This window comes from Cherax quadricarinatus, chromosome 7 (genome assembly GCF_038502225.1).
Source record: "Cherax quadricarinatus isolate ZL_2023a chromosome 7, ASM3850222v1, whole genome shotgun sequence".
Lineage (NCBI taxonomy): Eukaryota > Metazoa > Arthropoda > Malacostraca > Decapoda > Parastacidae > Cherax > Cherax quadricarinatus.
The window spans coordinates 23,115,290-23,129,481 of record NC_091298.1 but is presented as its reverse complement, the minus strand read 5'-3'; the positions used below and the strand labels follow the sequence as shown (position 1 = coordinate 23,129,481).

Here is a 14,192-nt window from a genome sequence, read left to right as displayed (position 1 = left end):
TTACAGAATGATAACTTAAGTTGATTTGTAGTGTCACTAAATGTTCATTTTTTTTCTCAGTTTCCTGTTCACCGTTGCTTTCCAAGCAACGAAGTGGAATGATCAAGTACGGGTTAACAGAACAGTTAGTGATTCCCTGTTCTCAGTAACTGCAAATTTCACATAGTTTAAAGGTATTCGTGCACTGTTTTATTGACGTGAGTTTTAATTTACCCCTGTGCAGGTATATAATCATTAGAACTGTTCTCGCTCCACCAGGTGTGTGTGTCCACAAGATACGAGCGGGTCAGTGTGTAAACAGCTTAGCCGATTTTTCCGGGGAAATGGGTGGGCGTGGGCGGCACCCATCCCGGCGTGCACGCAACTCCATGTCACTCTGGAACTACGTACAACACGCCAGGACTGTCTCCTGCTGTACGCTGGACCGGCGGATGATTTAACACAGCCAGGAGCACCACTGGTCCAGGTATGTTTACCGAGCATTTTCTTTCCCTAACACCACCAGAGGTCAACAGATGGAGGCTACACATCCCTGACCTAGTACAACCCAGGAGCACTCGTCGTCCAGGTAAATTCCATAACCAAACAGAAATACAGCGGTTATAGGCCTCGCCAGTTGAATATATGGTATGTCAGGGGAAATGAGACTGGATATCGATTCTGTATTTCGTAGCATCCATATCCTCCATTTTTCTTTCATCAGATTTTGATTGTTGGATGTCTGATTAGATGCTTTTCAACTTTTACTATATATTCCTAGTATTAAATAACTTTTCACCATATTTGGGAAGTACTGGTATATATTTAGTGGCATACGAGCCAGTAATGAAATCTTCGTCTCTCAATGGGCCACTCTGATGATTGTAAATATTGACTTAACTAGATGTAAACAAACCAGGAAACGGGTGGGGTTTGAACTCGTGAACTCTCTTATCATGGGTTCAAACCCCACCCATTCCCTGGTTTCTTTGCAGTCGTGTTAAGAGTTTACCAGATGTATTAATGTCGCTGCGCGATCCGAGGAAGGTATTCCCGTATTCTGTAACAAATCATACCACGGGTGGGGCTTGAACTCACGGTTAGAGAGTCGTAAAACTCCAGACCGACACGTTAGCCACTGGACCAACTGGCTACAATAAGATTCATCCAACAAGATTCATCCAACTAGGTACATTTATACACAATAGAAAGGTTAGCACAGGCACCACTGTGCCTATGCTGATATGGTTTGTTTGCAATCGTGTCATTACGATTTAAAAACATAAGAAGGAACACTGCAACAGGCCTACTGGCCTATGCGAGGCAAGTCCAATTCTTCCACTGGCTTAAGCCAGTGCCTTGACCTAGTATGGTCAGACATGTCACTTAAGGAAGGAGCACGGCATCCTACATAGTAGCACAAGCTAGTCAGGTCCAACTCACTCCCACTCGTGTATTTATCCAACCTATTTTTAAAACTACACAACGTCTTTGCGTCTATGACAGCACTCGGGAGTTTGTTCCACTCATCCACAACTCTATTACCAAACCGGTGCTTTCCTATATCATTCCTGAATCTGATTTTTTTTCCAATTTAAAGCCATTGCTGCGAGTCCTGTCTGTTAGATATTTTTAGCACGCTATTTACATCACCTTTATTAATTCCTATTATCCATTTATACACCTCAATCATATCCCCCCTAATTCTACGCCTTTCGAGAGAGTGCAGATTCAGGGCCCTCAGTCTATCCTCATAGGGAAGATTTCTGATACATGAGATCAACTTTGTCATCCTCCTTTGTACGTTTTCCAGTGCATTTATATCCCTTCTGTAATACGGTGGCCAAAACTGTTCAGCATAATCTAAATGAGGCCTAACCAAAGATATAGACAGTTGAACAACCTGAGGACTTCCATTATACTTCTTGCTATGAAGCCAAGGATTCTGTTAGCTTTATTGCGAACACTAATGCACTGCTGTCTTAGTTTTAGATTACTACTAACCAGAACTCCTAAATCCTTTTTGCAATCCTTAATATTAAGATCTACATTATTTAGTTTGTGTCATGGTTATTTTCCTGTCCAACATTTAGAACTTTGCATTTGTCTATATTAAATTGCATCTGCCACTTCTCTGACCACTGCATCAATCTATTCAAATCATTCTGGAGTGCTCTATTGTCCTCATTAGAATGAATTGGACGGCCTGTTTTGGTGTCATCAGCAAATTTTCCTATGTCGCTATTTATTCCCTCATCTATGTCGTTTATGTAGATTGTGAACAACAAGGGGCCCAACACTGACCCCTGTGGAACACCGCTTGTGACGTGCCTCCATTGTGAGTTCTTCCCATTTATGCAAACACTTTGCTGCCTGTTTGTCAACCATGCCTCTACCCAAGAAAAAATTTCTCCTATTCCGTGTGCCTAAAGTTTCCTCAACAGCCTCTGATGTGGAACTCTATCGAAAGCCTTACTGAAGTCCATATACACAATATCATATTTAGTACCATGATCTACCTTCTTAAATACCTTAGTGAGGAAAGTAAATTCGTAAGACAGGAACGCCCCTTAGTAAAACCGTGCTGAGATTCATTAATTAATTTATGCCTATCAAGATGGCTACGAATTGCCTCAAAAATTATTCCATAAATTTACCAACTATGGAGGTAAGGCTTATTGGTCTATAGTTCGAAGCTAAGGACCTATCACCCGCCTTGTAAATAGGTATTATATCTGCCATTTTCCACTTGCCTGGCACTATGCCAGTTTGTAGTGATATATTGAAAAGATTCGCCAAAGGTATACTAAGTTTCTCTTTACATTCCTTGAAAACCCTTGCAAACAGTTCATCAGGGCCTGGGGATTTATTAGGTTTTAATTTCTCTATTTGTCTAAGGACCATTTCACTAGTTACCCTAATTTTGCATAGTTTATTATTGTCCTTCTGTGGCATTTCGCTAGTATCTTTCTGAGGAAGTAGGTATTGAAAAGTTCACACATTTCCTTATCACTGTCAGTAATCTGACTTGAGTTACTCTTAAGTGGGCCTATCTTGTCCCTAATCTTACTTCTGTATACCTGAAAGAACCCTTTTGGGTTATTCTTCGAATCCCTTGCGACTTTAGCCTCATAATCCCTTTTTGCTTTTCTTATTCCTTTTTTTTTATTTCTCTGGGATTTATCGAGTCGCAAACTGATTTGTTTGTTCCATTCATCTACATTCCTGTCAGACACTGCAACTTCTTGGGATCTTAAGACTTGGGAATTCTTCGCTTGCCTACTTCCACATGGACAAATGTGACACCACCTACGACTGCTGCACCTCTCCTGCCTATGGTATATAAGGCACTTCTTCGCTCATATGCTGTATTCTATTCAATATTGATGGACTGACCACATCGACTCAAGGTTGAGGGACTGATTACCTCATTCTCCTCTTGTTCTTCACGATTCTCCTTTGTATGGACTGATGAAGCCACTGTGTGGCGAAACGTTTCCTCAATAAAGATACCCAAGAGTTGCACATGTCTAATTTATCAACATGTCGGTTTTCTGAACCATTCATCTACAGATCTGTTTGTGAGTTGATAAAGCCCACTGCGTTGGGCGAAACGTTGTTAATAAAGGATCACATTATACTGCTTCTGTGTTTATTTTTCTATTGTGTCGGTATTTTGTACCATTTATTTCCACAAATCACTTAATTTCAATATATCATGGAATTACCCAAATAACTGCAATCAGGTCTTTGTCCCAGCGACTTGATTGAATGGGACAAACTACCGAGTACCGTCATAGAAGCTAAAACGTTGTGTAGTTGTAAAAATAGGTTAGATAAACACATGAGTGGGTGTGAATCGGACTTGACCAGCTTGTGATAGTATGTCTGATGCAGTGCTCCTTAAGTGGATGTGACCAGGACCTGATCAGGTTGGGTCGGTGGTATAAGTCGGTAGGCGACTTGGACCTGCCTCGCATGAGCCAGTAGGCCTGCTGCAGTGTTCCTTCTTTTTTATGTTCTTATATTCTTAAGTCGCAGATGAGATTTCCAATGGGCAACAGAGAACAATATGATGTTCAATGAAGACAAATTCCAACTACTCCGTTATGGAAAACTGAAGAAAATAAAAGATAGAACTGAGTGTACTACGAATTTTAATCACACAGTAGAGCAGAAAAGTGATGTGAAGGACCTGGGAGTGGTAACGTGAGGATCTCACCTTAAGGCTCACAACAGTGCCACTATAACATCGAGGAAAATGATAGGATGGATAATGAGAACGTTCAAACCAGGAGATGCCAAGCCAATGATGATCCTTTCTAAATCGCTTGTTTTCTCTAGGCTGGAATACTGCTGTACACTAACATATCCATTCAAGGCAGGTGAAATTGCAGATCTAGAGAATGTACAGAGAACGTTTACTGCACGTATAAGTTCCATCAAACACCTTAACTACTGGGAACGCTTCGAAGCACTTGACTTGTATTCACTGGAGCGCAGGCGAGAGAGATGCATCATAATGTACACTCGGAAAATCCTAGAGGGACTGGGCCCTAATCTGCACGCAGAAATCACTTCCTACCAAAGCAAAAGACTTTGCAGGCGATGCAACATACCCCCAGTGAAAAGTAGGGGCGCCATTAGTACACTAAGAGAAAACACAACAAGTGTCCGGGGCCCAAAATTTTTCAACAACCTCCCACCAGCCGTAAGGGGAATTACCAATAGACCCCTGGTTGTCTTCAGGAGGGAGCTGGACAAATACCTGAAGTTGGTGCCGGATCAGCCGGGCTGTGGTTCGTACGTTGGACTATATGCGGCCAGCAGTAACAGCCTAGTTGATCAAGCCCTGATCCACCGGTAGTCCTGGTCATGGACCGGGCAGCGGGGGCGTTGATCCCCCAGAGTACCCTCCAGGCAGGTAGAAAATTTAAGACAATGTAAGTTAAAAAAAAAAAAAGTAAAATACATATTCTTGGTTTTTATGGCGTTAAATTTAACGAGGATAAACTTTCCCATTTGCACAATATTCTCAGCAAAAATTTTCTTTCTCCAAAATTTTCGTTTGTTACTCGACAACACCTTATTCGATCGGCTTCAAATTTTCAAAGCTTGTATAATGTATCTTGGGCAAGATTCACAGGATTATTTACATGCGTGGGTGCACTACACACAGTGTAAGGGGAACGTCAGTACGCCTGTCTTCTAATATTATTCCACTATAATCTACATTATCCATAATTACTATCGCATTTGCTTTGTCTGTTTCGTAAGGTGAAGTCCAGGATCTTTCCTTAATTCATGGTATAACTTAACAAATCTTTGATGACAACTGTGTTGTAGAGTTCTGAGCAAAGCTCAGAACTCTACAACACAACTTTCCTCTGGTGAATATAAAAGTCAGTCTTTAATGGCTGATGCATCATCTTATGAGATGATGGATCAAACATTTCTTGGCTTTAGGCTGTGCAGGTGCACATTTGCACGTATTAATTACAATACCTGGAGAATGCATCTTCTGGTCAGGTTTAAACTCTTAGTGCTGATGTGTTTTCTTCAAAGGAAGTTTTGCCTTGAATGTTGTGTAAGTTTTAATGTCAGTTTTATCAGTAGCTTAGTTTCTGTAAAATAACTGAAGAATCTTCTGATCAAACATTAGTCAGTGTTTTGACTTTATTGGCTCATCCTGGCTTAAATCTGGACAGTGTACGTGTGTGTGTGTGTGTGTGTGTGTGTGTGTGTGTGTGTGTGTGTGTGTGTGTGTGTGTGTGTGTGTGTGCACTTGACATGTCATCCTGACCACTGTATGTAATCGTGTTTATGGGAGGGAGGGAAGGTTAGAGCGCTAAACCCGCAAGGGTCATACGGCGCTTGGGGAAGACTGGAAGGCATTCAGGCGAGATTCAGGGAATCTGAGCATTGGTCCAATTCCTTAGATCAAGAGCCCCATTGAAGGGTCTACGTAGTTTTAATGTAACTTGCGTAGTTACGCGCGTACTTAAATATTTAATGCTGGTAAATCTTTAGAAAAAAATCTTGGATTGATTTTTGCTCGATGTTCCTCCCTCTTCGGTTTTTTTTATCTAAGAAAAGGGAAAATATAAATTATGGTTTACGTGAGATAGTGTCTTGAGAGCTTCACTCAACTACCTTCACGCTTCATCGCTGATTACTTGAAGAAAATTACCAGTGTCTTCAAACTTGACGTTTTGGTGCATCAGGATATATTTTTTTTAATAAGAGAATTCTGCTTCGGCTTCTCTTCAAAGGTTTTTTCTTAGTGGAAAATTTGAAGAAGTTTTGGGCCGTGAATATCCTAATTTTGCCGGTTTCATTGAAGAAATGTGGATATTAGTGTCCTCGTGATAACTTGTCAATACCAAATCTGATTCCCTTCAAATCTTCAGTGCTAATATTTAATGGCATTGAAAACTTATGCCGCACTCTGCATTAGTCCTTTTTGCGTGCATTGAGGTACAGGGGTTATGCAATACGGGGATAATTGTCTTGGACCGCACAGCGACCGAAATGCATCTGGTATTTACAGTTTGTTTAATGAAGTATTCATTTATTTAACTTTATTTAATGCTAGCTTTGAGTCATTACTGATTTATAAGTAAGTACATTTAAATTATTGTAAGACCTTGCACTGCTTGATGCCACGTCGTATCCAGATGTACTCTCTCTCCCCGACACACTAAATGAAAAAAAATTGTAATTTCAACTTAAGTTACAATGATAAGTAATATAGTTTTTAAGAATATTTTTAGTCACATTTTATTATTTTTATTTGTATTATACTAATGGGGAGGTGCTAAACCCGTAAAGATAATGCAGCCCCAGAGAAAAAAGAGGTAACCCGATCTGCTCTGAGGAAGGGAACGGGTACCCCAAATTTCAGTCTTTGTAATAATTTTGAGGATGTAAGCAAAGAGGGTGTTACTATTCAATTCAATTCAAAGTTTATTCTTTATAAGGATTACAAAGCTGAGTTTACAGAATTTGGTTATTGTGTGGTTTACATGAAGTAAAATAATAATTACAGAGTGTACCACTAGAACACTAGCATGGCTAGGCATTTCGGGCAGACTTAGATTAAATCTTAAGTTTAAAATATTACAAAATTATGAGGTAAGTTGATATTATGGCTAAGTGACTAAATACTAGTTTGTGAGTTTAGCAATGTGAATGCTTTTGTTTTGGCACTATACATAGTTTCAGTATTGGAGTATCACTTATGACTAGTTAAGATTCATTATTTTAAGATTGAGATTGATATTTCTGTTTAAGGTCAAATGGGTGAGTGAGTGTAAGTGTGAACCACCAGGTGGTATTCGTGTAATTATTTGACAGGGTGTATCAGGGAGATAAGATGTTTTCTGATGGTAGTTTTGAAGGTGATGGATGTGTCTGCAGTTCTAGAGTTTTCAGGTAGGGTGTTCCAGATTTTAGGGCCTTTGACATACATTGAATTTTTGTAAAGGTTTAGTCGGACACGGGGAATGTCATAGAGATGTTTGTGTCTGGTGTTATGCCTGTGGGTTCTGTCACAACTATCAAGAAAGCGTTTTAGGTCAAGGTTAATATTGGAATTTAAGGTCCTGTAGATGTAGATTGCACAGTAGTAAGTGTGGATGTACTGAACAGGGAGTAAGTTTAGATCTATGAAGAGTGGGGGGGGGGGTGTTGCCAGGGATGGGATTTAGTGATTATTCTTACTGTGGCTTTTTGTTGGGTTATTATTGGCTTTAGGTGTGTTGCTGCAGTTGAACCCCAAGCACAGATAGCATAGGTGAAGTATGGACATATAAGTGAATGGTATAGTGTGAGAAGGGCAGTTTGCGGCACGTAGTATCGTATCTTGGAGAGGATCCCAACCGTTTTGGATACTTTTTTGGTTCCTAGGTGGGATATTCCAGTTCACCGCTAAGACCTTTCACCGCCGGAGTATCAAGACTAGAATCAATAATAATATGGAACCTAAGAATCGATTTTTCTAATAAAAATAATTAAGTGAAGGACGTATATGACCAGGACGTAAACGAAACGAAACGGGCCAGCACTGCAACAGCCTGGCGCTGAGTAGTCTGGCGCCGAAACAACCTGACGCTGATATGCCGGCGCCCTCCAACCCTTCCCAGGAAGGATTGGACGGAGAGTGTGAGGTTTTAAGCATTAGGGGCTTGAGCATTCAGCAGACTAGTGTGAGCGAGTTAGACTGTAGTGGAGACGAGTGGTTTTTAAGGTTTTGATGTGCTGTTGGAGTGTAATCAAGGTCACTTTGGACCTCCATGACTGGAACTCTGGAGATGGAAAATACAGTGTTTGCATTCTGAAGGGAAGGGGAAGTTGCATATCAGAGGGTCACTAGAAGCCTGTTGTTTGCACACGTCTAACAACATAACTATTGAATGAGTAATGGTGAAAGTTTATTTTTTTAGGTCACCGACCCTTGGTGGTAGACTGACGGTGTGAGTAAAAAAAAACATTCATAGCTAAGAGCTTCCAACAATAAATTAACTCAGCTGATCAATTTATTATAAAGGAAGACATACTGTGGTACTGACCAGACACTGACTCTCCCTGCCTGTGGTGCTGACCAGACACTGACTCTCCCTGCCTGTGGTGCTGACCAGACACTGACTCTCCCTGCCTGTGGTACTGACCAGACACTGACTCTCCCTGCCTGTGGTGCAGACACTGACTCTCCCTGCGTGTGGTGCCCAGACACTGATTCCCCCTGCGTGTGGTACTGACCAGACACTGACTCTCCCTGCCTGTCCCCCTGCCTGTGGTGCAGACACTGGTGTGGTGCAGACACTGACCAGACACTGACTGACCCCTGACTGCCTGTGGTACTGACTCCCCCTGCCTGTGGTGCAGACACTGACTCTGCCTGTGGTGCAGACACTGACTCTGTGGTGCAGACACTGATTGCCCCACTGCGTGTGGTGCAGACACTGATTCCCCCTGACTCCCCCTGCCTGTGGTGCAGACACTGACTCCCCCCTCCACTGCCCCCCTGGTGCAGACACTGACTCCCCCTGCCTGTGGTGCAGACACTGACTCCCCCTGCCTGTGGTGCAGACACTGACTCCCCCTGCCTGTGGTGCAGACACTGACTCCCCCTGCCTGTGGTGCAGACACTGACTCCCCCTGCCTGTGGTGCAGGCACTGACAGACACTGACTCCCCCTGCCTGTGGTGCAGACACTGACTCCCCCTGCCTGTGGTGCAGACACTGACTCCCCCTGCCTGTGGTGCAGACACTGACTCTCCCTGCCTGTGGTGCAGACACTGACTCCCCCTGCCTGTGGTGCAGACACTGACTCCCCCTGCCTGTGGTGCAGACACTGACTCCCCCTGCCTGTGGTGCAGACACTGACTCCCCCTGCCTGTGGTGCAGACACTGACTCCCCCTGCCTGTGGTGCAGACACTGACTCCCCCTGCCTGTGGTGCAGACACTGACTCCCCCTGCCTGTGGTGCAGACACTGACTCCCCCTGCCTGTGGTGCAGACACTGACTCCCCCTGCCTGTGGTGCAGACACTGACTCCCCCTGCCTGTGGTGCAGACACTGACTCCCCAGACACTGACTCTGCAGACACTGTGCCTGTGGTGCAGACACTGACTCCCCCTCCCAGACACTGACCTGTGGTGCAGACACTGACTCCCCCTGCCTGTGGTGCAGACACTGACTCTGCCTGTCCCCCTCCAGACACTGGTGCAGACACTGACTCTGCCTGTGGTGCAGACACTGACTCCCCCTGCCTGTGGTGCAGACACTGACTCCCCCTGCCTGTGGTGCTGCCTGTGGTGCAGACACTGACTCCCCCTGCCTGTGGTGCAGACACTGACTCTCCCTGCCTGTGGTGCAGACACTGACTCCCCCTGCCTGTGGTGCAGACACTGACTCTCCCTGCCTGTGGTGCAGACACTGACTCCCCCTGCCTGTGGTGCAGACACTGACTCTCCCTGCCTGTGGTGCAGACACTGACTCTCCCTGCCTGTGGTGCAGACAGCTTCACAAGACACTTCATCACTGCTGGTGTTGCAAGTATTGTGTTCTTGATTTAGGAGTGGTGCCGATGTGTGTAAATTTAGGCTGATATTGAATTACATTTTTTAGTAAAGATATATGTTGTATAGACACTAATCAGTATTTATGTTCCGTGTATCACTGAACATAAATGCCAAAAGCGAATTTATAATCATATACAAAACCTTAACATAATTTATTATCTTGGAGTTTATATACTTTAACAGCGAAGGTTGTGATCAATTTTGCTGGCTTTGCAATTGACCTTGTATAATTGTCTTCTCGGTATTTATTAACAACACGATTGAGTAGTTTTAAGCTGTTAAGTGAAGATTAAGTGAACATTAGTAATGTTTTGCTTCAGTTAAGTTACATTTGCCTTATTAAAGTTGTGCCGTGTTGGTGTAACAGGAGGATGTAGTGAGCCTGGAGCTGGTAAGTGGTCGACCGCGGGTACTGGTTGACCTGGGCACCAGTCCCATCCTGCTGGACCCGACACATGCCAGCCTTGTGCCCTCCCTCGCTGACGGACGCTGGCACCGCCTTGATCTCATAGTGGCACTACAGGTGTGCTGAGTACACTGAATCAGCAGTTGTACTCCTAGTTTTGTAACTGTCTTCTCCCACTGCTGTAGCCATTAACTTCGGACTATATTCTGCTTTATTTTTGACTAATACATCCATTTGACTATGTGCAATATTTCACCTATTTGATAATTGCTTGCATTTATTTAATGAAATTTATTTTAGGAATAGCTGAATATGACTGACAAAGCAACTATTTCAGCTATTGTAAATATTTTATATTTAATATTTCACGGACAGAAAGTGGAGGTGATAGTAGATCGGTGTCAAGAGGGCGGGGAGTGTCGCCTGGCGGCTCCCCTGCCTCCCCAGGATCAGGCACTCAGTGTGGCTGCTCCTCTACAGGTCGGGGGTCTGGCCCACGCCCTCCCTCACCACCACCATCACCATGGCTGGCCTACACAGCTCTCGCAACAACACTTCCATGGCTGCATCCGTAACCTCAGAGTTAACGGAGAGGTAAATACCATTTTGTGTTAGTAAACCCGTGTGGGTCATTCAGCTCAATTAGTAGTGAAGGCTCGATCCTCCGAAAGAGCAAAAGCTGTGTTTTCTTAATATTGGCCACGCCTTCAACAACAGCATCATTTGATTGTATCCAGATTCTAAGATTTAATGGAGAGATAAACATTGTTTTCCCCTTATTTTACCCCAGCTCGTAGCCACAGTACTCTCGTAGAAATACTTACATGACGGTATCTATGACCTCAGTTACCAGGAAAGTCAACAATGTATTCCTCATGGAAGGATGTAGAAGGATGCTTTGTAATTTCCTCGGAGGGAAACTGGCCTGACGCGGCTGTCATACGATGCCCCATGTTGTAGTTCTTCCAAACAGTCGCTGAGGATACAGAAGTGCAGTCATCGTCAATGGCAGTATGACTGATTCTAGCTCTGTGGGTGGTTTGCACCCCGATATTGGGGGGTGCCAATGGCAATCCCTAATATCGAGGTGCCGTTGGTGCTATGACCATCAGGCTTCTCTTTAAATGATGCATTTTTTTTCTTCGGTAACAATAACGTCTCTTCTGAATACTTAAATCTTCAATGGCTGATGAATATTAAAAGAATGAAACTTTATTATTGGCATCTGTGTGATAACTGGAGAATGACTCTTCTGATTAGCATGAAAATTTTAGCACTGGCTAATTTGCTTGAAGATAGATTTGAATTGTTATTGAGGTGTGAAAGTCCAAATTTGCCAGTTGTGTATTAAAGAAAAAACTGTGAATGATTTTTCCTTCAATGCTTTGATTGTCTTCAAGTTTTCAACACTGAAGTGCCTTGCTTAATGGAAGGTTCAAATTAGTTTTGGACTGTAGGTTCCTATTTGCTAATTTTAATAAAAATTACAATGCTTCTGTTTTTCAGTATCACTTACAGGAAGGCTTAAATTTTTAATGGAAATTGTTGGCTCCAATTCACAAATGTTTTTATTATATTTTTGGCGACTCAATTTTTTTTTTAATTTTGGAATTCGAAGAAATTGGGCTATCAGCTGAACTGAGACTTTTGTAATTACAGCTTGATACTACACCTTATCATTTTTCTTATTGGATTCTCTTCCGCCGCCTAGGAAATATTAATTTTTGTTTATAACCTACAACAAATTGCAAAATAAGCTTTAGTTTAAAAAATCATTATTAGTTTTACAATGTTATGATCAGGTTTGTATCCTGGAATAGGAGAATAGCGTGTTTTAGTTTCACTGGGATCAATGTAGTTTTTCCGTGATATAACCTGGAGTGCAACACTGCTGGACCCAGTGTTACACACAACACTGCTGGACCCAGTGTCACACACAACACTGCTGGACCCAGTGTCACACACAACACTGCTGGACCCAGTGTCACACACAACACTGCTGGAACCAGTGTCACATACAACACTGCTCAACACAGTGTCACACACAACACTGCTGGACACAGTGTCACACACAACACTGCTGGACCCAGTGTCACACACAACACTGCTGGACCCAGTGTCACACACAACACTGCTGGACCCAGTGTCACACACAACACTGCTGGACCCAGTGTCACACACAACACTGCTGGACCCAGTGTCACACACAACACTGCTGGACCCAGTGTCACACACAACACTGCTGGACCCAGTGTCACACACAACACTGCTGGACCCAGTGTCACACACAACACTGCTGGACCCAGTGTCACACACAACACTGCTGGACCCAGTGTCACACACAACACTGCTGGACCCAGTGTCACACACAACACTGCTGGACCCAGTGTCACACACAACACTGCTGGACCCAGTGTCACACACAACACTGCTGGACCCAGTGTCACACACAACACTGCTGGACCCAGTGTCACACACAACACTGCTGGACCCAGTGTCACACACAACACTGCTGGACCCAGTGTCACACACAACACTGCTGGACCCAGTGTCACACACAACACTGCTGGACCCAGTGTTACACACAACACTGCTGGAACCAGTGTCACATACAACACTGCTGGACCCAGTGTCACACACAACACTGCTGGACCCAGTGTCACTTACAACACTGCTGGACCCAGTGTCACACACAACACTGCTGGACCCAGTGTCACACACAACACTGCTGGACCCAGTGTCACACACAACACTGCTGGACCCAGTGTCACACACAACACTGCTGGACCCAGTGTCACACACAACACTGCTGGACCCAGTGTCACACACAACACTGCTGGGCCCAGTGTCACTTACAACACCCAAATCTACAAGTCTTTAAACTCTGTAGATAAATGGTTCAGAGAAGCAACAATTTGATAAATTAGACACATGTGCAACACTTGGACATCTTGATTGTGGAAACGTTTCGCCACACAGTGGCTTCATCAGTCCAATACAGAGAAGAATGGTTGTAGATCAGGAGGAGTTTAAGATAATCAGTCCCTCAACCCAGAGTCGATGTAATCAGTTCATCATTCTTGATGGACTGATTACATCGACTCCGCTGATGGACTGATTACTTCAAACTCCTTCTGATCTTCAACCATTCTTCTCTGTATTAGACTGAGGAACTTCATTAGCTTAACATAAATATTTTTGAAATATTTTAAATTTAGCTGACGATTTATTAAATTTAATGTTTTGTTCTGTATCACTGAATGTGCTCTTCAACAGTCAACCACCAGTAGATATTATAAACCACCACTGTTTACACTGTGAACCTTTATATAAAGACAATGTTATCTTTAAATAAAGGTTAACTTTACAATTAGTGTGTCCTCTTACCGCAATAATAATACTAGTATCTTTATTTCTACAAGTATATGTACAAAGTATACAGGCCTAGCTGACATCACTAACATATTACTACTGTATAGAAAGCCGCTTGTTATGCAGAGCATTTCAGGCAAATTAGGTCAGTTTTGTCCCAGGATGCGACCCACACCAGTCGACTAACACCCAGGTACCCATTTTACTGTAGGGAAACATAGACAACCGGTGTAAGAAAATACGCCGAATGTTTCTACCCTCGCCGGGAATAGAATCCGTGTTTGTTGTCAGTCCCGCCATTCAAATGTCTTTGTGGATTAATGCCATGAATAACAGAAAAGTTCTTTACT

General features: G+C 43.3%; 1 protein-coding gene across 1 annotated transcript in view; it reads left to right on the top strand.

Moving 5' to 3' along the window:
• The window catches only part of LOC128687001 (putative neural-cadherin 2), a 1,231,968-nt gene that overhangs the window by 1,144,391 nt on the left and 73,385 nt on the right, over positions 1-14,192 (top strand). Inside the window, exons 22-24 of the mRNA XM_070082105.1 lie at positions 259-466; positions 10,432-10,587; positions 10,846-11,064. Of these exons, the coding sequence (XP_069938206.1) occupies positions 259-466; positions 10,432-10,587; positions 10,846-11,064 (583 nt within the window). The remainder of the gene's footprint in view (positions 1-258; positions 467-10,431; positions 10,588-10,845; positions 11,065-14,192) is intronic.